Below are 26,737 nucleotides of genomic sequence, written 5' to 3' on the forward strand. Positions count from 1 at the left end.
ATTTAGGCAAGTGAGACCGAAAGGAGATCTTGGTGAGCATCAATTCTTTAGTCCCGGGTTAGCCGGTGAGATTGAGAGATAAACCAGACTAATTTGTCTAATTTGGTAAAGTTGAGATCGAGAGGTAAAATGGAGCCACTTTAGGAGTTTAAGCAATTTAGAACCTTAATAATATGATTAGTGAACCACATCAAAGTCAACCAACCACTGTTTGTTAGTTATTTGTGCTTTTCTTAATTTTGCATCTTTTAGAATTTAGTCATTTAGGTAATTAATCGGTTGTTTAACTTAATCAACCTTTGTTTTATGATTTTCCGTAATATAGCTTGTATCGATTAGTTGTTTAGACTCTTTCCTTTGCATGCTCTTAGCTAAAAATTGCTCAATCGCCTCTTACCTTGGGTTCGACCCCTTGGAATACTCCATGTTCCATTGAAACTATATATATGACAATTGACACTGGACATTTGCAATTAAAACTTGCTTTCTAAAATAATCTTCGCAAAATCATTAGGTTTAATGCACATGCTACACTCGGGTCAGACTATTGTTTAATTTTGTGTGTCGCCGCCCCTTAATCTTCTAATCAATGTAGAAGATGTATTTTCTATTTAAATATTATTATTTAATTAAACCTTATTCAAAAAAAACTCTTGGGATGATTCTCTATAAATAGATACTATGTGTTGAACTATTTACACACTTCATAGACATCATTATTCTGTAAAAAAAATAGTGGTATTTATTCTACAGAACAAATTCTATTTTTTGGGAAAACGCATTGTTACCGATTATAGAGAGAATTAACTTTTCTACTAAAAGTTAATAAAGTTTTCATTTTATGCAATTGGTTCATAGTACTTTGATCCCAAACTCAAAATGCTTCTTGGTTTGAAAATAGCAGTGAAACTCGTTTAGTAGAAAATTGAGATCAACTTAACCGTATCGTACAAAGCATAGGTATAATTTCGGTTGAAGTTTATTCTTATAAACATCACAATGGCTCAATTTCAAAAAAAAACTTTTTAAACTTTTGTTGTGCCAAAAAACACTATTTTCGAAACTATTTTTTCCAACAATTGGTTGATTGTAAGAATACAATTGACCGCTCTTGACATGAATAAACTTGACTCATTGTGTTTCAAATGTTTTTCCATAAGTTGGTATCATGCTTTTAAATAGCTTTTTGATATACTAAAAGGGGAAAAAGATGAAATTTGCATATGCATTTAGTTTAAATGCTTATCTTTAATTATGTATGCAAATAGTTTAATGTTCATGCATGTGTGCTTATTGTTTGTATTGTTTAAGTGCATGACATTTATAAAGTCTTGGATATATCTATTGAATTTCATGTATGCTTAAGTTCTATATGTGTCATATTGAAATTCAATATGTTTATTGTTTTGCTTAAGTTTATGAGGAAATGTTTTATTAAAAGGGAGCTATGTTTTGGAAATGTCTAAATAATTCAAGGGGAGTTTTTTCAAAATACAAAATTTCTCTTAAAATTTTGTTATATATAAAAAAAATGGAAGATTGTTAGCCGTGATGTCCTTAGCTTTTTATAAAACAATATTTAACATAAAACTTATTAACTAAGTCATTTAGTGATCAAATATTTTAAAGCATTTCAAAAACTTGCAAAGTACTAAAAAATGTGTTTTAAATGTATTTCAACTTATCCAAATATTTTTGAGTCAATAGCAAAGTGTTTTAAGGTGTTTAAAATGTTTTTAAGGCATTTTGGTAGTTAAGTATCAATATTAGGGGCTTAGGTTTTGATACATTACAAGCCAATAGCCAAATAACAAAACTAAAAAGCCATGTATCGATACATCCCTTAGAAGTACCAATACATGCCTTAAATGTATCAATACATACCTATGTGTATCAATGCATGGTTATGAGAACGACTATTTTTATGAGAAGTATTGATGCATTTCTTATATATATCGATACATGAACTGCATAATCATTTTTTAAGCTCGAGATTTAAGCTTTCAATGATTTAAAATCATCTCTAACGACTATATATGTCCACAAACTTGTTCCTTAAAATAAATACTCATCAAGAACACTTTAGGACTTAAGAGAGCAACATCCAATCAAAAAGTTCAAGAGAAAATCTTTCAAATCTTCAAATCTTCATTTCTTATTTTTTCTTATACATATTCTTTGAGTGCTTATTGTTAAATCTTGTATAACTTTCTTATTTTTGTATTTAGAGTTTAATTTGCAGCCACACACCTATTAAAGGTTAATTGTTAGTTTGCTCATCTTCTATTTGTTATAAACAATATATTTAAGGGGATTAGAGAGGTTTCTAGTTGAGCATTGTAAAAGCTAGAGGGTTTTAGTTAAGCCATAAAAACTAGAAGGAAGATTATATCTTAGTCTTGTTAAAAAGATAGAGATTGAAAAAGTTATGTTTTTTTGCTTGAAAGGTCACAACTCTTTTAGTAAATTGGGAAAATCCTTAATTGAGGTAATACTAAGATAGCAAAGAAAAGAATTCAGGGTAGAACTACTTTAAAATGATTTCTAAGCTTTTCTTTCCTTAACTTCTTTATTTTAGAAAAGTTTGTTGAAATCTTAAAATACCAATTTACCTCCTTACGGGCCAAACATATAATAAGGCAAAAGGGTTAAAAGTACCATTAGTAAAATATTGAAAAATCAATTAAGCCAATATGAAAAAGTTGAACCCAATTGAGCCCTTAGTGATTGAAATTAAATAAATTGTCTTTCCATTAACAAAAAGAAACACCATTGACTAGTATGACCATTAACGAATGTTGATGTGGCAAACTAAAATACTAATATGCTAACCATGTCAACAAATGCTAGAAATGATTAATAATCATACAAATTGCAAAAAATATAAATAATTATTAAAAACTATTAATATATAAAAATTATAAAATAGTAAATGGTTATTAATCTCTCTAAGAACTCAATATGGCTTTGCTTCCATGTAGCTTAAAGACAACTGCTTCAACAGCTTCAATGGCAGTGTCAAATGTTCTAAGGCAAACTCTAATGCCTTTCTTATTAATCTCTCTAAGAAGACATCTAATTATATTGATGTAAACTAGCATGGTTTTATACCCTCATCTATTTTTTTTTCATTATATATTTTAACAATTTAATTGTTATATTTCATGTTTTATTTATGTAGATAATGTATGTTAAGTTTTGAGAAAAAGAATAAATTTTTAACTATTTATTTTATGTAAAAAATTCAACCACTAAATATATATTAACATAAACAACATTTTCAAACAATATGATAAACGATTAGATTGATTCAAAATTTTACGTACATAATAAGTACAGTTATATTAATAAATTTAACAATTAAATTTTTAAAATATCAATTATATAAAATTATAAAAGATTGTAAAACCCTTTCCTATATACAAATATTCACTAAAAATGAAATTTAAAATAGGCAAATCAACAAAAATAATGTCATTCAGCATTCGTTAAACTTTTAAATCTTTAAATTTAATATTAAATAATTTCATTACAATAAATAATTAAAGAATCAAATAGCATCATATCATAATTATGAATCAAATGGCCCTTTTTTTTTTCTCTCTAAAATAAAAGAAAGGCTATTTGGTTAATAATTAAAAAAAGAAAACTATTGGACCGATAGAAAATCAGTTAAACTGATTAAAAATAGCTTTATGTACTTATTTTCGGCAAGATGAAAAAAGTTTAATTTGCCACTTAGCCTCCAAAGAAAAACTAATACATATAAGCCATGATCTAGCATTGCACCAAGACCAACAAGCTAGACTAAGCCGACAGAATACGAAAAATACAAAATAGGAAAAGGAAAAATAGGAAAAGATCTCTCAAAAGCAGAACCTGTTTATACCAATATTTTAACATCATTAAGAAGGTGATGCTAATAGTAAGTTCAGTCATTGAACACGAATCAAAATTCGTAATCATTGTTTATAGAATATCTCATTGAGGTTAATTAATTAAATAGAGTTCATTTAATTTAATTGAATTATCTCGATTCGTAGAACATACAGATAAGCACATTTACCTAAAGTTTTAACAATATAGTAAAACACTCCTGTAAAACTAGAGTTATCAGCATAATTAATTTAAATCTTAAAATATAAAGATGGATTGAGTTTAAATCCTGTAGGACTTTGATCTCAATGTAACTCAATCTGTACTATTAGATTCGGGAAAACTCAATTATAAATAGATGTCTTCCTCCTCATTTGTAATCACTCTAAACCTTCATATTAATTGAATAAGGCTTCCTTTGGATGCAATCGAGTCTCAGTGCGTTGGCTTTTTTAGGCTAAAAAAAATTGCAACTGAAATGTTAATAAACGCAAAGCTATTTGGAAAACATTTTTCAGTACGTTGAGAATGCATTTCACTTCACTGGAGGCTTAAATCCAGACTGGAGCCTTTTGGTCCAGTAAAAATTTAGCAACGTCAGTTGCTTTTTCTTTTCCTCTTTTACTCATATATTATTTCTTTTCTTTCTTATTCTAGAGTTGCTTCATTATTTTATCTTTCAATAATGTTTTATTTTTCTAAAGGCTCAGTAATTTTAATAATATTCTATAATTAAATATATGATTAATTTTGAAAAATTAAATAAAATAAATTTTGAATTTTTCTCGAGTTTTAATTCATTTTAGTTATTTATTATTAAAATTATTATTAAAATAAATATAATTGTAATAATTTTTAATCATTTATTAATTTTGTAATTGTTAAATAATTTTAAAACTTCTATTATATATTGTTTTTAATCCAATGTCCTTAAAAGTTATTTTTTATTTTCACCTCACCGCTACAGTTGCTTTTGAATCCAAACACACACTCCATCGCTGTTTCTAATCTCACTGCTACAGTATTCAATCTTACTGCTATAGTATCCAATCTTACTGCTACAGTAATTAATCTCACTACCATCGTTGTTTTTAACCTCACCGAAGGTAGACACATCGCCCATCCAAATTAAGCTTAAGATTGAAAGTATTTTCTTAAACACTTTGTGTGTATTATTATTATTCTTTAGTACTTTTCTTATTCATTTTTTACTGTTTTTTTCAAGTTTATTTCCACTTAGATGTACTTAACCACAGTATGTAATTAAACATAAACAAAAAGGGTTGCTAAAACACACAAGCTTTGGACAACCAAGAAAGTAACCTTTCTTACCATCTAATGCCTCAAATCCGCAATGGTGGTGAACTGGGCCTAGATCCTATGCTCATCTCGTTCACCATCAGTAGCATTGGTTCAGGAACTAAATAGAAATCTAAGGTTTGGAGAGAAAAAAGTTTTGAAAAAGGATGGAAGGAAGAAAAACAATCCGTACTTGGGATTCAAAAAAATAAATATAGGGAACAAAGATAAATGAAATTTCAACCATTTAACTTTGATTTTTAGAAATCATATTATTAATAAAAACATATTTTAAGTTATATAACATTTGGTGTTTGAGTTTGATTTCAAAACTTAATTTAGTACTTGAGTTTGATTTTAATGTTTAATTTGATTTCTAACCAAACAATATAATGTGGGCTAATGAATATTTAACATGTGTACTCTAATTAAAAATAGATAAAAAATTGAACATTAAAATTAAATTCAAGTACATAAGTGAGATAAAAAAATCAAGTATCAAATAGGAAAAATTCAGATGCCAAAGTGAATGTTAAAACCAAATTTAAAAGAAACTTAAATGTCAAACACAACATTAGAATCAAACTCTATATATTAACCTTTTTAAATATTTAAAAACTTGCTCAGCCCAAATCCAAAATATAGATGAAGCCGTAAAGCTCAAAAGTTAAGCCCAACATTTGATTGAAGAAATCGAAAAGCTCTCAAATTTCTAACCATATTGAAAAAAAAAAAATGTCTCCTCTTTTGTTTGTTTAATTAAGCAGCAGAGATTATTTGTTTCACAATTCCTGTGTCTGGAGTAATAACAGGCACCTTTTTAAATTGAAAACCCAGAAAGCTTCAACACGAGTGAATAGAATACGAAGAATAAGGTTTTGGGAGCTTAGGAAGAAATTTGAAAGAAATGGAGATAGAATTGGAGCCAAGGGTGAAGCCGTTGAGTTACAAAGTGAAAGCAACATCTCGAGAGTCACCCTCTCAGAAAGCCTCTCACGTGCTCGACACCGACCTCAGGACTCATTGGTCCACTGCTACCAATACTAAGGAATGGATCTTGCTTGAGCTTGATGTAAGTAACTGTATATCTTTGTGTTTTTATGTCGAAAATACCTCTGGGTTTTTGTTTTGTTATCCATTTATGTTCATCTTTTTGGGGTTCTTTGTCCTATTTTGTTAAGGTTTGATTTTCTGGGGTTCTGTCTGTTAATTGTTTTGTTTTGGCATTTGAATGAATTTTTACAGAATTTCTCCTTCTTTTGACCATGAATACAAAGCCTGTTAGTTTAATTAACATGTTTGTTTTGAACGTTGGTTTTTCAACAAGAGCAATGATTGAAGGATCAAGCAAGAAGTTAATACCAAATCCTGACTAAATTTATGTTTTTGCTCAAATTGTGAAATTAGGGCACCGTGAATATAAATGCTTTTATTCTTCTAGGAGCTAAAAAGTGATAACGTGATAAGCCCATTTGTGGTCTGGTTTTTCTTTATTTCCTTCTAATTGGTGTTCTGAACACCATTAACATTATAAAAGTGAGATATTAAATACTGCTGTGTGTGAACTTGTTGCAACTAAGTTTCTTGTTTTCCCCTGGTTTATTCTAATTACGTTGCAGATGTCAAATCTCTTTACAGGACATCTAATGAGCATATGCTGTTGGGATTTTTTAGCCTTGTCTGAAAATTTTTCTCCTTTGTTTCCTTTCTCACAGGAACCTTGCCTGTTGTCACATATACGGATTTATAACAAATCTGTGCTTGAATGGGAGATAGCTGTTGGCTTACGCTATAAGGTTCGGTCTTCAACTAATGCCATTTAGGTTTGAGTTCCTTTGGCCTAATTTGATTATATCTAAAGCATCACTTTATTTTGTTAACATAACTGTTGGCAACTTTTTTATACAGCATATCATCAAGGTTATTCTAGATGTATATAGATTTTGCCAACTGCTGTCTTTGCTTATTGCTGTGATGTTTTGGATATGCTAAGTTACAATTTCACCTAGAAAGTAAATGCTAGTAACTTTTTGCTTCTAAATGGAGTCTCAAGAGTTATTTACTCTTTGACTTATAATTAATCAACGTCAGTAGTTGCAAAATAATTAACATCATTTTTCACGCTTATGACTGCTTTACTTATGAGACACTGTTTTCTGCATTACTAGGAGTTCTAGCATTAGATTTCCTGCATTAATTGACATGGCTAATGAGAAGCGAATATTGAATTTAGAGAGGAAAAAGGGGAAAAACATAATAAAGCATCTTGCATGGGTTTTCTTGTTTATGATTATGGTGAGGAAACAAATGATTGAAAGGATTCAGGCTAAGTGAATTTAATCCTTGGTTGTTGAAATCTACTAAAGCATCAAAAAAGTCTTTAAAGGATCATAGAAGTATTCATCTTTTAAGACCTTGTAACGGGTGATTTGTCTTGGCAAAAGCGCAAGTGAATGGAGCAAGCTTGAGTAAATAATCCGAATCTTAGCCAGGAAGTCCTGAAAATGGCTTTACGTATAGGAGTCCATAGCTCAGAAAAATGCTAGACTAGAATGCAGAATAGTTATTATTTGCCTATTTGTTGAATAGAACTAATCCTAATTTTAAAGGTTCTTGATGCTAATCAATTAATAATCATCTTCTTTTACCCAAAATAATCTAATTATGCATAGCTATGACTTGCATTCTTGCACCTTTATTTGTTACTTTTATTTCCATGTGCTACTTTTCTATGGACCAATAGCATTGCTACATGCGGGATTCCAAACTGCAATTTATTTCAAGATTTTTTATTGCGTGACTGGGTTTTCTTTACAGCCAGAGACATTTGTAAAAGTTCGACCCCGCTGTGAAGCACCCCGCCGTGATATGATGTATCCTATGAACTACACTCCATGCCGTTATGTACGAATATCTTGTTTACGAGGAAACCCAATCGCAATTTTTTTTATTCAGGTGAGAGTTATATAGTTCTTTCAATGACAGATTTGAGGGATCTTACTCAGTGGATTCATTCTGCTTTACTATGTTGAACATGAATACTATCGTTGTCTTTTTCTTTCAAAGAGGAAAGGCAAAATCTAGTGGTCTGGTTCCTAACTGTTACATTGTGAGCAGTGGCCTGATAAATTATTAGTTACACACCAAAAACAATTTTCCATTCTGACCTTTTTGTTGGATCCTATGAACATTAGTTGTAGAAATTGGTGTAGAAGGCTTTGTTTGACTGACCTTCCTCCCCCCCTCCCCCAGTAAACATCTATAAGCATTCTGTTTATGTTGTATGGACAATATTTAGTCTTCTTCATGTTGTCAAAAGTAGTTAGATGGTTAATTAATTATTAGATAGATAATTCTCATGCTTACAATAGATCTTTTTACCCCCTTTCTGTTATTAAGATTTGTTTTAATTACATTTTGTATTTATCATGCTGTGAAGCATTTATGAGGGTGTATCAATATCTTTTGTCAACAAGAGGTTGTTTTTGTCAACTTCCATGAGGCACATTTGGCATTGTGATTTCTATGTCACCTGGGAGATTCATTTTCCCTGAAGTACTGTGTATGGCACCTGTGGTTCGGCACATGTTTAGACATAGTTAGAGGGCATGACCTTCCTATTATGAAAATCAGAAAAAATTGAGCATACCGCAGGTCATGGTAACATAGTGTTATTCTACTAACAGAACGTCTCATTCTCACAAATTTATTATATGACTTACAGAACCTGGATATATGGGTTTAGAGGACCCAGGTTCCAGTAATAAATGCTTAAAACCTAGCTGCCTGGCATTGTAGCTAGAGAGAGATCCTGAAAATGAAAGTAATAGCAAATTTGGCATTCTTATTTGAATCATAGGATACAATATGACGGGCACTGCCATTTGATGGCTATAGAGATGCTAATTACCGCTATTTACCTTTCAGTCAAATTACATTTTTTTTAATTGATGATTTTGATAATTCTAAAAGTGCTTATTATTTTATTATTTCTTGCCTTATAGTTGATTGGGATATCGGTGACTGGTCTTGAACCAGAGTTTCAGCCAGTTGTTAATCACCTATTGCCGTACATTATGTCAAACAAACAAGATGCTCATGATATGTATCTCCAGGTGAGCATCTTAAAAATGTTGCCTAAAACGCTCCTCAGTTTGCTGCCTTGATCATCATGTTTCTTTCTTCACTGCTTCTGATGCTCATTAGTTTGTAGTTGCTTCAAGACATGACAGATCGATTACATGTGTTCCTTCCCCATCTTGAGGTACATTTTCTCCTTAAATGATCAGTATCTATCCTTTCCTTTGTTTCTTTTTGTGTTTGTTTTCTGGTATTCCTCTGCCATTGCCTTTGCATTTCTTACCAGATTTGTTGTTTTGCAGGCAGACATTGCCAGTTTTTCTGATGGTTCTGATTCCAATTTACGTTTTCTGGCGATGCTTGCTGGTCCATTTTATCCAATACTTAACATAGTGAATGAAAGGTAGATTTATCCTGCCTTTTTTTTTCGTGGAAATTGGAAACCTCTTCGTTAATTTATTTACCATGGTTTAGACTATTTGGTGATTTTTCAAGTATATGCCCCATGATGTAACTACAGAGATACTGCCAGATCTTCAGGCAATATTGCTGATTCTGAAGTTCCTAGAAATACTCAGTCGTTGTCATCATTGACTGTTTCCTCTAACTTTGAGGTATCTTATTTTCTTTGTTGTAATTTCTTCTTTCTTTTCATTGCAGTGGTTGACCTTTGATTCACTAAGCATAATTATGACTGATCATGCTTGTGGTAGTTGCTTTAATTTTCATTTTTATTTATTTGATAGAATGATTTAGATATTCTTTATTCTTCTAATATAGTCTATATATTTCCTTAAGGGTTCTGGTTTCTATTTTTGTTAATGTAAAGAGAGCTTGGAGAGGACAATTCATGGGATTATATATGGCTTTGTGAAATGGAAAATAATGACTAGAAATACAAAGTTACCTGCTAATCTGAGTTTAAAATTTTCTATAGTTCTTGAATGCTGCTATATGGTCTTTGTTGGAATTCCTTATATTAAGCAGATTTTCTACCTTAGTTCTAGGAATTTCCTTGTACTATTAGCCATAATCAAATTACTAATTTTTAGGGATAGGCTAATTTCTAAAGATTATTTCCTTTTATTTTTCCCGCTATTCTTTAAAAGCTATAGTCGATTAGAAAAATAAGAATAAATCTTCTTCCTAAACTTGTTCATGGTATCGAGCATCGTGAATTGATTGATCCTACTCTTTCTTCTCTTTTCTTGTTCTGCTTTTCTCTGTTAGAAACCCTACTCCCATGGGTAACACCGAAAATTCCTCCGAGATTCTTCATAAACTTGCTAACCAAAACTCAACTTGAGGCTCTTCATAAACTACTCAAGACTCTTACGACCAGTGGGTCACTAGCTATTCAAGGTACCGCTTTAAATACTACACACGAACCTATCACAACTTCCTGGATACTAGACTTGGGTGCATCCGACCACATGACAGTAATCTAAGTTTGTTTCACACCTATTTACCTTGTCATGATCACTCTTGATTCGCATAGTGATGGATCTTACTCACTGGTGGTGGAATTGGGACAGTTAAGACTTCATGAAAATTTTTCCCTTGATAAAGTTTTACATGTTCCAAATCTTTCCTATAATTTACTCTCAATTAGCAAGCTTACCAAGGATGAAAAAGTACTTGTTGAATTTTTTGCTTTAGGTTGTGTGGTTCAGAGCGTGAATCGGGAAGATGATTGGCACTGCTAAAGTTGATGATGGCTTATATGTTTGGAACAAAAAGCAGTTCACAAGAAGGGATGGCCTTATCTACATCAAAAGAAGATTCTATCATGCTATGGCACCGTAGACTAGGACACCCAAATTTCATGTACTTGAAGAAATTGTTTCTCTACTATTTCTAAATAAGAAAATAAGTTCATTGAATTGTGAAGTTTGCCAACTGTCTAAACACACTCGTGTCCCTTATCCTTTGAAACCTTATGTTCAATCTCAACCTTTCTCTTTAATCCACAAGTGATCTATGGGGAGCCAATCGAGTAAAAAACATCACAGGGGCTAGGTGGTTCATAACTTTCATTGATGATCACACTAGAGTTTGTTGGATCTATCTCCTTAAAGAAAAATCCAAGTCTCTAGAGCCTTCAAAATTTTCATTCAATGATTCAACCAGTTCAATTCAAATATTCACACCCTTAGAACCGATAGTGGGAGAGAGTACTTTAATTCTATCCTAAGTCCTTATCTTTCTGAGCAAGGAATCATACATCAAAGTTCTTGTCCTGACACCCTCAACAAAACGGGGTTTCCGAGAGGAAAAATAGACACCTTGTAGCCGTGGCTCGTGCTCTTATGTTTACTATGGGTGTACCAAAGTATTTATGGGGAGAAGCTGTCCTCACTGCTTGTTATCTTATAAACCGACTCCCATCTAAGGTATTAAACTTTCAAACACCTTTACATACTCTTCAAAAATTTTTTCCTTTGTTTCGTGTTCCTAATCTCCCAACCAAAACATTTGGTTGCAAAGCATTTGTCCACAACCATCAACCTAACCGATCTAAACTTGATCCTAGAGCCCACACTTGTGTCTTTATTGGTTACTCACCTACACAAAAAGGGTACAAGTGCTACTTGTCCAACCTTACACGGATGTTTGTGTCCCTTGATGTTACTTTCTTCAAAACGAGCCATATTTTTCAGCCTCTCATCTTGAGGGGAGATATTTAGTGAAGATGAGACCTTGAGCAATCTTCTCATTATACCAAGACTCTATCAGCCCTACCACCACTACAAAACCTGCTGAAAATCCTACAGCCACTGTTTTTCCTGTTTTGGAACCTGTTTTCCTATCTCCACTGTTCAGCAACAAGAAACAAGGGTGATTAACCATACTAATGAAGAAAAACAGCCCACTCATTCGAAAAACAACAAGAAAAACTCAGGGCTTCGTGTATACTCTGGAGACATCACCGCCAAAATGTAAAAAGCAGTGCCAATGCCATCTTTACCGAGGATCTGTCTTGAGGAAGAAGTTTCACCTCCTTCATCTTCCATCTATCTTCCAATTGCAGAAGAAAGGGCACTAGGAGTGCACTCAACATCCCATTTCTCGGTTTGTATCCTATGGAAACTTGTCTAAATCCTACAATGCCTTTGTTTCTAATGTTGACTCTATAGAAACTCCAAAAACATAGAAGAGGCTCTTAAGTCAACCAAATGGAGGCAAGTCGTGTTGGAAGAAATAAAGGCTTTTGAAGACAATGGAACTTGGGAAATATCTAAACTACCTCACGGGAAGAAGACCGTGGGTTGTAAGTGGATTTTCACCACAAAATTTAAACTAGATGGGAGCATTGATCGATACAAGGCTAGACTTGTGGCCGTGGGTTTCACTCAAACATATGGGTTGGACTATGAGGAAACATTTGCACCGGTGGCCAAATTGAATACTATTCGAGTGCTTCTCTCAATTGCTGTCAACTTAGAATGGCCTTTGATCCAATTGGATGTAAAGAACGCTTTTCTCAATGGAGAATTAAACGAAGAAGTCTACATGGATTTTCCGCCTAGATTCAAAGGAAGCAAGGGCCAAGTATGCAAGTTGAAGAAGTCCTTGTATGGACTAAAGCAATCCCCTAGGGCTTGGTTTAATCGTTTTGCCAAAGCCATGACTAGTAGACATTATACTCAAGGTCAAGTCGATCACACCTTATTCTACAAACACTCGGATAATGGGAAGTGTCAGATTCTCATTGTCTATGTAGATGACATAATATTGACGGGGATGATTCTATTGAAATTGAAAGACTAAAAGATTTCTTAAGTCTTGAGTTTCAACTTAAAGACTTGGGGAATCTTCGATATTTTCTAGGAATGGAGATAGCAAGGTCAAAGGCGGTATTTCAATCTCTCAAAGAAAGTATGTTCTTGATCTACTTTCGAAGTCTGATCTTGGGTTGCAAACCACCGAGACTCCTATGGAACCCAACCTTAAATTAGGAACTGATAAGGATGGAGAAGAGGTAGACAGGGGGAGATATCAACGGTTAGTGGGAAAACTTATCTATCTTTCTCACACTCGTCTGGACATAGCTTTTGGAGTAAGTTTTAGAAGTCAATTTATGCATGCTCCTAGGGAGAAACATTTGGAAGCGCCTACAGGATATTGAGATACTTAAAAGGACTCTGGTAAGGGGTTGCATTTCAAGAAAGATGTAAATCAAAGCATAGAAGTCTACACCGATGCAGATCAAGGCAGGCGATTAATGACAAAGCCCACAAGCGGTTATCGCAGCTATGTTTGGAGTAATCTCGTGACATGGAGGAGTAAAAGCAATCTGTTGTGGCACGCAGCAGTGCTGAATCTGAATATCGAGCTTTGTCCCACGGTATATGTGAAGGAATGTGGTTACAATGGCTAATGGGAGAACTAAAATTATCCTATACAAAACCTATAACATTATATTGTGACAACCAGCAGCAGTTAGCATAGCTCATAACCCCAGACACCATGACCGTACCAAGCATGTGGAAATTGATCGCCACTTTATTATGGAGAAAATTAACAAAGGGAAGTTTGTGTTTCATTTCTACCTACAAGACAACAAGTAGCGACGTGTTAACCAAAAGCTTGAGTAGAAAAATGTTCAAGAAATTATGGGCAAGCTGGGTTTGATTAACATCTACACTCCACTTGAGGGGAGTGTTGGAATTCCTTAAATTAAGCAGATTTTCTACCTTAGTTCTAGGAATTTCCTTGTACTATTAGCCATAATCAAATTACTAATTTTTAGGGATAGGCAAATTTCTAGAGATTATTTCCTTTTATTTTTCCTGCTATTCTTTAAAAGGCTATAGTCGATTAGAAAAATAAGAATAATTCTTCTTCCTAAACTTGTTCAGTCTTGACCAGGGATTTAAATAGCGGTCCGCCATCGGTATAGCGGTTATTATATAGCGATAGCGACACCGTCCAAACCGATATTGTTGAAAATAGCGGTGTGAAGCGAGTCACACCAATAGCGGTGGATCGCGCCGCAATTTAATCTGTAACGCCAATTGCGGCAAGAATGGTCGCTATTCCGTTATTTTACAATAACGGAAAAAAAAAATTCTGCAGAGAAGGAAATACAAAGCAAAGGTAAGAACGGTAAATGAGAAGTGAAAAAAGGGGTAAATGAGGAAGAAAATAAAGGCTGGTTAGTGGAATTGGGCTACTTTTGTTTTTACTTCGTGTTTGGGCTTGTTTTTGTTTTACTTGTTTTGTTCCTTAGGCCTGTTGTGGTATTTGTTTAGCATTCTGCTCTGTGATTGGGTTTGTTCTTGGACTTTTGTTTTTCTGATTTTGCTTAGGCCTTTGTATTGTGTTGGCTTGAACTTTGTTTTGGCCCTGTTTCAATATAATCAATGAATTTTATTCAAAAAAAAAAATATTTGAGACTCATATAAATTAGATTTAAAAATTTTTAAAAAATTAATTTCAATTATAAATTAAAAAATCAATATTTTCATTTACATAGAGTATTTTAACATAAAAATATATATAAATAATAAAAAATATTTTTTATTACCATATCCTACTGTATCATTGTCTTCATTTTTTAAAAATTACAATGTCATGATGAATATCTCTGGAATGTGTTTCACATTAACAACAAGTTCTAATTTTTTTACTGATATTAAATTGTTAGATTCCTAGCTTTCGAGTCGATTATGTTAATCAGATTACTCAAGTTTAATATTCTTTTAACCTTCTAATAAGTATTAGAAAACACTTTAAAAATCATTAAAAGTGACTTTTTATAATTAAAATTAAAATTATTATGTTTTACAATAAGTTGTGTGAATTTTAAAAAAATTCACGACCGCGATACCCGCAGTGACCGCAATAGCTTCCGTTATGTCCGCAACCGCGATAAACGCAACGCGACCGAAAACGTGACCGCAACCGCAATTTAAATCCCTGGTCTTGACTGCTGAAATGTTAGAACTTAATATATGCTATGGGGTTTTGTGGGCAAATGGTTGAAGGTGGCATGTAATCAACTACTATTTTGAGATTGTTAATTGGTGTTATATTTCATATTTGCTCATTTTAAGATTGATATTTCCCATCTCCCTAAATTAGATTTTTTGGAGATACCTGTTCATGATTCTGTATTTCTATGTATTATTCTGAATTTACCAGCTTTACAATTTGTATATCTAGCATTATCCAAGTTAAAGTTGTCTTCAGAGATACCCGTGCATGATTCTGAATTTACCAGCTTTACAATTTGTATATCTAGCATTATCCAAGTTAAAGTTGTCTTCAGAGATACCCGTGCATGATTCTGATTTTTCTATGTATCACTCTGATATTTCTATGCTGATTAGTTATGAGTGATAGAAAACTAATGTCCCTTGACCTTTGCATGGGAAGCCAAGGAGATCACGGAACACCTCATCTTTTGTCTTATCAACTTCCAGTTCTGTTGTGTTTCGTCCAGATGCAATTTTTTTGCTGCTGAGAAAAGCATATAAAGATTATAATCTAGGAACTGTTTGCAGAATGGTAATGCACCCATTTGCTTTCTACCTTGGTGATGAAGTTTCATCTTAAAGATGATGTGCTTACTTAAAGTTACATATGTCTTCAGGCTTGTAGAATGCTTCAGAAGCTTATAGAACCTGTTATGACAGTAGATGAATCAAACTCTTCGACTGAGGTTACATCAGTTTTGGATGAGTCATCAAAATCGGAGTTTCTTAATCCTCTTCCCATGTCTGATTACTCAAAATTATTTGGGGAAGAATTCCAGTTGATATATAATCAGTGGGACACTAGAATTCTTAATGTCTTGGATGTGGGAGCTGTGGAAGAAGGGATTTTACATGTGCTCTATGCTTGTGCGTCACAGGTCAATTACAGTTTCAGGATATGATGTATTTCAAGGATTATTGTACTTACTATGATGCTTTTTGTCATCTTGATCTATTAATTATATTTTCACTCTATGTTTTACAGCCTCAGCTCTGCAGCAAATTAGCAGACAGCACTTCTGAACTTTGGTCTGCATTACCACTTGTACAAGCATTGCTTCCAGGTAGAGTGACTAAATCCATATCAGCTTTTAAAGAGGTCATAACTTTGGTTATATGATGAATTCTGTTGATGAGCCAATATTGCATCTTCATAAAAATTGTAATTTTTTCTGTTCACAGAAAATCTGTATCGTCAAACATTTTTAAGATTGTAATCCGCATCTTGGACTAAATTTCATGAATTTGTTATATTGAATGTATTTGATTCTTTTTTCTGTTTTGCATTGATTCTTTGTGGTGTTGCAGCACTTCGTCCTGTTGTAAGCAGCCCTTCTGATCATGTTGATGATACTTTTTCTCTGTGGAAACAGCCTTTTGTTCAACAAGCTCTCTCGCAGGTTGCCCTTGCTCTTCATTTAAATGTGTTTTCTGAAGAAAAAGAAAAATTAGCTTAATGATGCTGGTCTGATTGATTTCTATTTTCTGTGCTTTCTGGTTGCAGATTGTTGTGACAGCATCTTCTTCATTGTACCATCCTCTTCTTCAAGCCTGTGCTGGCTACTTATCTTCATATTCACCTTCTCATGTATGTAAATTTCAGTTCATTTATTTATCCCAGTAGCAGTTATTCTCCCATTTTCTTCTATAGCCTGTCATTTTTCTTTACCTTGACAGAATCATTGAAATTATCATGATCTCTCTTCCTCTGACACACAAAACCATGTACTTGCATAAGCTTGTGCAATATAGGAAATGCGCTGTATGCCCTACAAATAAAGTGTAACTATGTATGTAACTGTAAGAAAGAAATCCAGTTAAATTACCTTCCAACATGCCAAGTTCAATTTTTATAGTAAAGATGTAAAGCATTTGACTTGTCAACTAACTATGTACATGCTTCTGATCAAAATATGATATATTTATTGCAGCTTGTAGGACTTATTCCCCTTTAACTTTTTTTCTCTGTACTAGCAAAAAGCTCCCTACATCTCAAAGCTTAGATTTCATAAGATTTTTGTACTCAAAGAAACAAATCTGTTTGATCTCAACTTCTTTTACAGGCTAAGGCTGCATGTGTTCTGATTGATCTATGTTGTGGTGTGCTAGCCCCTTGGATAACTCAGGTCATTGCAAAGGTTGGTCTGAAGCATGTCTTCGTAGTATAATCTATGGTTGGTGATGCACCACGATTGCCATGTCAGTTTATAATTTTTCTTTTAATTAAAATTTTAATTTTCTTTGTTTTTGAAACTTAATGGCTTCAGGTTGATTTAACGGTGGAACTCATGGAGGACCTTTTGGGTATAATCCAGGTATTATAACAAAAGTTTGAAAGAAAAAGTGATTAACTGAAAAATGGAATTCAAAGATAAGTAATAAGGCATGATTATTTTACTAAAGACATTTATGTAGGTGTTCGAATGAGAATAAAATTTAAGCCAAAGAGATTTATATGTATGATATTTACAGTTTACAAATGTATGGAATTGCTTGTTATGCTGTTAATTGCTGGTCTCCTTGCACTTTCCATGCCTTGGTTGAGAATTAAATAAAAAATGAATCCATGACCTTCTGTGCTTTTTAGATTTTGAAGATATTCAATCCAGATTAGTTTTGAAACAACATTTCCAATTAGAATGCATTTCATTCCCTTTTTTTAATGGCAAGGTTCCTGTTTCAAAATTTGTATCTCAAGTTCAGAATGCATTATAGCCCATCTGGCTTAAATGTTTAACAGTTATGGCATCATTGCAATATCAGGGATGCGATAGGTGAAGTTTAACATATTAAGCTGTTTTAATGTGCATTTTGGTTGGGGGCATGTGGTACTTGCAACTAGTTAGATTTCTAATAACTTCTTATGTTATATGGTTAAGCAGTTTACATGTTCCTTTGGCCAAACTGCAAATCCTTCATACTGCAAAATAAGCAAACCTGTAGCTAAGGCATGCATCATCTATTCCAGGAGAATCAACCCGTGAATATAAGATCCCTGGAAATCTTACTAATTTGGAATGTGTGCGCATGAGAGACAGTCCTTTTATCAAATAGTGGCATGCCCATCTGTTTTGATCAATTGGTCTACAATTGATGATTAACGTAGTTTTATCTGGAATTATTTGTTATTTACTCCTTGTTTGTTGTCCTGTTCTTGTAACCGAAGTGGTGGTTCATTAGTTTTAGTTATTACTGGTCCTATTGATAAAGGAGAGTGTTAAGTAGTTTGGAATCAGCTTTATGTTTCCTTTTCTGCGTGCACCATGCAGTGAAATTTGTTGCTTGCGACATTCATTTTGTTTATTTCTCTTATGTAATGTAGTTGTATTATTTCTTTTAAAATCTTCTGCCAGGGAGCCCGCCACTCAACAGCTCATGCTCGTGCTCGTGCTCGTGCTGCACTTAAGTACATAGTGCTAGGTCTGTCTGGTCACATGGATGATATACTTGGGAAGTATAAGGTGCTAGATTATCCTTTTCTTTCTGTGTATTTGTATATGTGTTTATTTATCTGTGGAAACTGTCCAATTTCTGTGGGAAAGGAACAGACTCATCACCATTGGCATAATACCTCTATAAGAGAAAATAATTGATTTCTTCTGGTTTGCCATCTAATACAATATTCTCTTGTGGAAATGCTAGTCTTTTCAGGAAGTGAAGCACAATATATTTGATTTTATCTATATAAATCATGTTAACTGTGTTCTTATTTCACCTTCCAGGAAGTGAAGCACGATATTCTCTTTCTGGTGGAAATGCTAGAGCCTTTTCTTGATCCTGCCATATATACATCAACAAGCAAAATAGCCTTTGGTGATGTATCATTTGCTTTTATGGAGAAGCAAGAGCAAGCTTGTCTGATTGCCCTCAACATCATCCATACGGCGACTCGAAAACCAGCTGTTCTTCCTTCTCTGGAATCTGAATGGAGGTCTCAATCAGTTGCCCCAAGGTATCTCGTACTGTGTCATTTTATTGGTATATAATGATTTGTTCTTGCAATATTTTGGGAGCGAAGGTTACCTGGACATTTGAACTTCTGTAATTGTTAGCATCGCATCAAGAAATAATTTGGATGATGAGCTATAATATATACTAGGAGATTGATAATTTGCATCTTTTATAGTATTAGCAATTGCAAATGTGTGGAAATGTTCAAATCAGGTTCAGCATGGAAAACATAAATTTTCCTATGTTTCCTTGAAAATTGGAGAACTAGTCTTTCAACCAAGACTGCTAAATTCATGATGTATGTTACTATGACCATTTACATAGTTATGGGTTCTTTCAACTGTCAATGCAGTGTCCTCCTCTCAATATTGGAACCTCGCATACAATTACCTCCTGAGATTGACATGTGCAAATCTTCCATTTCTAAAGATGTTGAGCATGAATCATCAAGTGTTTCTTCTGTCCACCATTCTGACTCTGATGGCAAGATAGATGTGCCTGATTCAGCGACTAAGATGGATGTTTTAGAAGATGTTAGTCTTCTTTTTGCCCCTTCAGAACTTCGGAGTATCAATCTGACTAATGTTTGCAGCAGTTCTAAAGAAAATGTCTTGGAATTTAACCAAGCAAAGTTAGAACAGAAAGACATTGAAAAAGAGAATTCTACCCAATTTCAAAACAGTTTAGTTTTAGATTCTGGTTTCACTGCTGAATATTACAATTTGCAAGCAGACTATTCTCAACTTATGAACTTCCGGGACTGTGAGCTTAAGGCATCTGAATTTCAGCGGTTGGCTTCAGATTTACACTCACAGCCTGAGATTTCTATTGAAAGCCATGATGCTGCTATAGATGCTTTGCTCTTGGCTGCAGAATGCTATGTCAATCCATTCTTTGTGATATCTCTTAAAGCCAGTTCCAATATTATGAACCAGATGAGCCTTAGTGGGGTTAAAATTCCAAAGGTGTTTGAAATTTCAGAGCTTAGAAATATTTCTACAAAGACTAACAGTAATTTGCAAACAATAGCTCATCTTGAAAAGAATAGGGACAAGGTTGTCCTTAAAGTACTGCTTGAGGCTGCTGAATTAGACAGGAAATATCATCAAAAGTTGTCAGACGGAGATGATTGTCAAAGCTACTATGCAGAATCTGATGAACAAGTCATAGAGATGTCTCACTTTGATATTCAGGCAGTGGATGCTGTCACCTTGGTTCGACAAAATCAAGCCTTATTGTGCAATTTCCTGATTAAGCAGTTGCAGGGAGAACAGCATTCTTTGCATGAAATTCTCATACATTGTCTTTTGTTTCTGTTGCACTCAGCCACTAAGCTATACTGCACCCCTACACATGTGATTGATATTATATTGAAATCGGCTGGCCACCTTAATGGGATGTTAACATCTTTGTATTGTCAGTTAAAAGAAGGCAAGTGCCAATTGAATCCTGAAAAGGTACATGGAATACAACGCCGCTGGATACTGCTGCAAAGATTGGTAATCGCTTCAAGTGGTGGTGGTGTTGCATCGGATTTTGCCGTCAATATCAATAATGGCTTCCGCCATGGGAACTTGATTCCTCCTTCAGCCTGGATGCAGAAAATATCCACATTTTCTCATTCTACTTCTCCTCTTGTTCGCTTCCTTGGCTGGATGGCAGTATCTCGAAATGCAAAACAATTCATAGAGGAGCGTCTTTTCCTAACTTCAGAAATGTCGGAGCTGACATATTTACTCTCAATATTCGCAGATGAGCTTGCAGTAGTAGATAAATGTGTTTACCGTAATCATGAAGATCGAAAGATTCGAAAATCTGGGGGTAAACAAGAGTCTCCGACTTCTAATGGCATTGAGCTTGCTGATGGGCAGCATGGAGAGCAATCTTTCCATGTAATCTACCCTGATCTCTATAAATTCTTTCCAAATATGAAAAAGCAGTTTGAAGCATTTGGGGAAATCATTGTGGAAGCTGTTGGGTTGCAGCTGAAATCGCTACCTACTGCTGTTGTGCCTGATATTTTGTGCTGGTTTTCTGATTTGTGTTCATGGCCATTTGTTCAAAAGGATCAAGCTACTTTTCAGAGTTCTAATCATTTGAAGGGCTATGTTGCAAAGAATGCCAAAGCAATAATCCTCTACATTCTAGAAGCCATTGTTGTGGAGCACATGGAAGCACTGGTGCCTGAGATACCAAGAGTGGTGCAAGTTTTGGTATCCCTTTGTAGAGCCTCCTATTGTGACGTGTCTTTTCTTGATTCTGTATTACATCTGTTAAAGCCAATTATCACATATTCGTTGCATAAGGTGTCAGATGAGGAGCAATTATTGGTTGGCGATTCTTGTCACAATTTTGAGTCTTTATGCTTTGATGAGCTCTTCAGTAACATCAGACAAAAAAATGAGAATGAAGACAGTTCTATTGAGAAAGTATTCAGCAGAGCACTGACAATTTATATATTGGCTTCTGTCTTTTCAGATTTATCCTTCCAACGAAGAAGAGAAATATTGCAATCATTAACATTATGGGCTGATTTTACTGCTTTTGAGCCAACTACTACTTTTCATGACTACCTTTGTGCTTTTAATGGTGTCATGGGAAGTTGCAAAGTTTTCCTACTTCAAAATTTAAGGGCCTATAATTTTATTCCTCTTCAGTTGCCTGGCTCCTCTGACTCCAGGACATTTGATGAAAGTGGCTCAGAATCTTTCTCGTGGTTTCTTAATGATATATTGCCTTGCTCTAGTCTAAATGAAACTTCTGAGAAGGTGGAAACTAACAACACTGATGCTGTTGTCTTGAACGAAAAAGATTACCATCTGTCTGAAGAGGAAATAAAGGAGTTCACAAAAGACTTGGAGGGTCTTATTCCTAAGCTTTATCCAACTATTGAGCAGTGTTGGTCTCTTCACCTTCAGCTTGCAAAGAAGTTGGCTATTACATTGGCACAGTGTTTTATATACTCCAGATGTTTGTCTTCAGTTGCTCCAGGAATTCATAATGCTGAAGGGGATATCAGTGAAAATCCTTTGGCTTCTAAATCAATTGACCAGTTGCCAGCTCAGTGGAAAACTGGTCTCGAAGGTCTTGCTGGAATGATTTTGTTGCTCCAAGAAAACACTTGCTGGCAAGTTGCATCTGTGATGCTTGATTGCCTTCTTGGCGTGCCCCTTAATTTTCCACTTAATGATGTTATTGATCCTATTTGTACTGCGTTAAAAAACTTTTGTTGCAAGGCACCAAAAATCTCTTGGCGTTTGCAAACTGATAAATGGTTGTCAATATTATCCTTTAGAGGCTTCCAGAATCTTCATGAAAGTGAAATTGCTCCTCTAGTTAATCTGCTTGTTACAATGATAGGTCACCCTGAACCTGAGCAGCGCTTCATAGTGCTTCAGCACTTGGGTAGATTGGTAGGACAAGATGAAGATGGTGGGAAAAGTACGCAGTCTTCAAATTTTTGCAGTAAGATAGTTTCACCAGGTTTAAATCATTCCATTCCTGAAAAGATTCTATCACTTTTGGTCTCAAGTACATGGGGTCAGGTAGCTGTTCTGGCATCATCAGATGTATCATTACCCTTGAGGGCTTGTGCAATGGCACTTCTTGTAGATTTTATTCCATTTGTTGATAGGCCCCAGTTGCAATCCTTCCTTGCGGCAGCTGATACACTTTTGTATGGTTTGGGCCGACTAGTTTATCCTATTTGTGAGGGACCATTACTTAAACTTTCATTAGCACTTATTTTTAGTGCTTGTCTATACTCTCCGGCTGAAGATATTTCTTTGATTCCTCAAAAAGTTTGGGAAAATATTGAGACTTTAGGGTTCTCCAAAGCAGGTATGTACTCGTATAATTTTGTTTGTATAAATCTAGCCTAAATTATAAGTGAATGTTAAGTGCATTTTAATCAGATTTTCTCCCCATTGCTCCTTTAGAATACAGACTTCCAGATCTCGAAAAGAAGGCATGCCAAGTCTTGTGTAGATTGAGAAATGAAGGAGATGATGCTAAAGAGGTATGTGCTAGTACAGTTGCAAAGAGATATAGGACATGATATGGTGTTTGGCTGTAAGAACGGAAAATGGTTTTTTATATGCTAATACTTGTAGCAATACATCCGTGCACTTTTTTATGCAAGTAAAATAAAATGAGGATTTCTTGATCCACACAATATGCGGGTATTTACTTGTAACCATTATCATTATAAACTGACCTGCACTACTGTGAAGGTCCTGAAAGAAGTGCTCTCCTCAAGTTGCACAAAACAATTTGACCCTGAATTTGGGAGCACCCGAGAGTCAATACTTCAGGTAAGAGATTATGTTTCCGGTATCTAGTTTTTGATGAAGATTTTCCTTTTATGCTGAAGCTTACCTTATAGTTTTCTCCTCTTTGGCCTCTCCAATATTCTGTTTCCTCTGATATAAATCGATGCTGCCTCATCTGTCTTTTTGCCTCTTCATAACGTTATCCTATAATTGTTATCATTTATTTATGGCAGGTCCTTGCTAATCTAACTTCTGTTCAGTCATACTTCGATATATTTGCAAAGAAAATGGACGAAGAGGCTATGGTATGCTGGGTAACCATTTTGCTGTTTCCCAGTTCCCACCATTCTCATTTCCAGATACCGTATTTGATTTTCATATGCTACAGGAACTAGAAGAGGCTGAAATGGAATTGGATCTTATACGAAAAGAACCTGCACTACAAGAATCATTGAAAGATTCTGAAGGGCGCCAACTTCCACATCTTGCCAGTAATCTTTCTGTTCTTAATATGGTTTTTGTCATTCTTTTTTTCCCCTTCACAAGTAAAATGATCTTAATATAACCCCTGATGCTTTTGTTTGTCATGCAACTTTGTTTTTCCCAGCTCCTGTGAGAGATGAAAACCGTCTTCAGCAGATCAAGGAGTGCATTCATTCTTTGTAAGTACAACTCAACTTTGAAGCTCTATGTTTACAAAAAAAAACAACAATAAAAGTTGGTAAATGTTGGCTTCATTTTCACCTACTAATCAAGATCTGACTTGTTTAGTTTCTCGATTCTACAATTCAGATTTCATTTCAACTGCTGACAGCCTTAGTGACTTTGCTTGCTTGCTTATTTTGTATTTTGTGGTCATAATTTTGATCTGATTCTGTCAGAGAGAAAAACAAAATTCAAGAAGATATAGTAGCTCGCAGGCAACAGAAACTTCTTATGAGACATGCTCGTCGAAAGTACCTGGAAGAGGCAGCTTTGCGAGAATCTGAGCTTTTGCAAGAACTTGATAGGTTTTGCCCGTGTTTCTCTTTTGCGAAGTTGAAATAATATTATTAAAGAGTTAATATGTCTACAACAGTTACTAACAGCTTTGCCATTTGTGTGCCAGGGAAAGGACAGCTGAAGCTGAAAAAGAGATTGAGAGACAGCGCTTGCTGGAACTTGAACGTGCTAAAACAAGGGAACTACAACACAATCTGGATATGGAAAAGGAGAGGCAAACACAGGCATGTCGCATTTGAGTATAATTAGACTTTAAATGAACTTTATTGAGAATTTTTCTGTGCCTTACAACTAGTCAGTGATCCTCTGCTGAAATGCCTTTATTGTCTCTTAAGTACATCTTTCTATTTGTCTTCCCGCAAAATGTCAAAGAACCACTGTCAGAACCATGGATACTTTTGCATACCATGTGTTCCAACTATGTGTCCTTCCGTTCCTCCTATTCTGTTCTAATTAAGTGCGATTTGGATTATCATGAATGTTCAAGTTGTTGGCAACTTAGACTGCAAGTACAGGACAATCATTTTTGTCTTTTTTTCTTGTCAAATGCAGAGAGAACTTCAGCGAGAATTGGAGCAGGCAGAATCTGGACTACGGTCTTCAAGGCGTGACTTCCCTTCATCTCATAGTAGGTATGGCTATGTTCATCTTTTTCAAACTGACCACTAATTCTGGGTTTTCTCCCCAGTGCTTAAGTCTTCATTCATAGAGCATTACCTACTTTGTGACTAAAAGTAACATTATTCATCTATAGCAATAAGTTGCAAGGTAACCTGTTGTCCATTTTTTACTTTCGAGAATACTTGTATTATTTGCTTTTTTTAAGCTACTGTTGTTTGGTTCGATGAATTTGGCTGAATTTGTCTCTGTGAACATCATAATTGATTGCTTTGCTTATTAAAGTATGCAACCTGCTCATTTTTGTTTCCTTTAAAATATATGAGATTGCAGATGAGATATACTTTACTCTGATTCTTCATTTTTCTTGAAGTATCCATACCTAATGCATATTTGGATGTGGCACTTCAAAGATCCTCTGTACATGGAGAAACTTAAAAAAATGAGCATACTTGTGTCATACATATATCCATATGCAGCATTCGTACCCCAAGTCTGAATAACGTAGGACAAGACACATTAAGCATTTTGATATCTGATTTTTTTTAACTAGCAGCTAATATATCTATGCTAATTTAAGAATAAGGGGTGTACGTTATATACTTTTTATGTGCCTGTTTAATTGGATATCTGTGATAAAGGGCTTCTTGGTACTTGGTTTGCTAAATCCTGTTCATTAGGATGCTTATTAAGTAAGCGCTACCTTCTATTTTCTCCTTTAACAATAATAACCTGTGCTTTTAATACAAAATTATTGACACTTCATGGAACTTGTCAACCCCTGACAATGCTAATGTCTTGTACATTATGTAACACTTTCATCTACAGTAGGCCACGGGAAAGGTACCGAGAAAGGGAAAATGGGAGATCAAGTAATGAAGGAGGCACACGAACTAGTAGCAGTTTGCAATCTGAAACTGCATCAATGGCTGCAATGCCAACGGTTCTGTCTGGATCACGGTCGTTTTCTGGGCAGCCCCCCACAATTTTACAGTCTCGTGACCGCACGGATGAATGTAGCAGCAGTTATGAAGAAAATCTCGATGGAAGCAAGGACTCTGGAGATACAGGTAGTGTTGGTGATCCAGAGTTAGTATCTTCATTCGATGGAGGGCAACCTGGTGGTTTCGGGCCATCCCAACGACATGGATCTAGAGGGAGCAAGTCTAGGCAGGTATTAGAGAGGCGAGACAGGGATGGTCGACGCGAAAGCAAGTGGGAGAGGAAACATTCTTGACCAAATTGCCTGGGAAATGGCGAGGTTTATATGAGCCAAAGTGACCGTTACATGGAAGGGTTATTTGTTGTGCAATTGTAGCATCTCTCTGTAAAATTTAAAAAGGAATTGCAGGAAATTTACAGGCCAGCCATCGTTGAATCCAGAGGTGATTCCGGTTCATGTTGTACTTCTGCTTCTCAGTGTTGATTATATATGAACTATTGTTGTAGCTTCTGCCTCAATGACCATATATAATTTGTCGACAAGGAAATGTGGTTCAACATTTAATTTCATAGATAGGGGCATATTTATATTATTGTGAAATTTATGCTACTATTGTTTGTCTGAATTCTGTTGACATTTTCAATCTATTATGTTGTTTCCCTGTGCTCAAACTATCCTCAGATAAATCAATTAAAGATTTTAAATTCTTTTTGAAA

The 26,737-nt window shown here is 34.6% G+C and overlaps 1 protein-coding gene across 5 annotated transcripts; it reads left to right on the top strand.

Annotated features, from left to right (window-relative positions):
- Positions 1 to 5,747: 5,747 nt before the first annotated feature.
- On the top strand, positions 5,748 to 26,737 carry LOC108473374 (uncharacterized). Of its 5 annotated transcripts, none has more exons than XR_008274341.1 (26): positions 5,748 to 6,247; positions 6,891 to 6,971; positions 7,993 to 8,130; positions 9,180 to 9,290; positions 9,389 to 9,439; positions 9,558 to 9,658; positions 9,776 to 9,869; positions 15,637 to 15,768; positions 15,854 to 16,114; positions 16,222 to 16,300; positions 16,545 to 16,636; positions 16,741 to 16,824; positions 17,300 to 17,374; positions 17,504 to 17,551; positions 18,590 to 18,697; positions 18,959 to 19,188; positions 19,540 to 23,027; positions 23,126 to 23,205; positions 23,420 to 23,500; positions 23,692 to 23,763; positions 23,847 to 23,949; positions 24,066 to 24,120; positions 24,340 to 24,468; positions 24,567 to 24,688; positions 25,017 to 25,092; positions 25,910 to 25,952. XR_008274341.1 is itself a non-coding variant. In XM_017774891.2 (26 exons), the coding sequence occupies exons 1-26, from the start codon at positions 6,083 to 6,085 to the stop codon at positions 26,313 to 26,315; spliced, it is 6,465 nt and encodes a 2,154-aa protein (XP_017630380.1). In that variant the 5' UTR covers positions 5,752 to 6,082; the 3' UTR covers positions 26,316 to 26,737. The 5 variants fall into 5 exon arrangements, 1 of the variants encoding a protein (XP_017630380.1); XR_008274340.1 differs by having other exon boundaries at positions 5,751 to 6,247; positions 25,907 to 25,964; XM_017774891.2 differs by having other exon boundaries at positions 5,752 to 6,247; positions 24,567 to 24,684; positions 25,013 to 25,092; positions 25,907 to 26,737.

This window comes from Gossypium arboreum, chromosome 11 (genome assembly GCF_025698485.1).
Source record: "Gossypium arboreum isolate Shixiya-1 chromosome 11, ASM2569848v2, whole genome shotgun sequence".
Classification (NCBI taxonomy): domain Eukaryota; kingdom Viridiplantae; phylum Streptophyta; class Magnoliopsida; order Malvales; family Malvaceae; genus Gossypium; species Gossypium arboreum.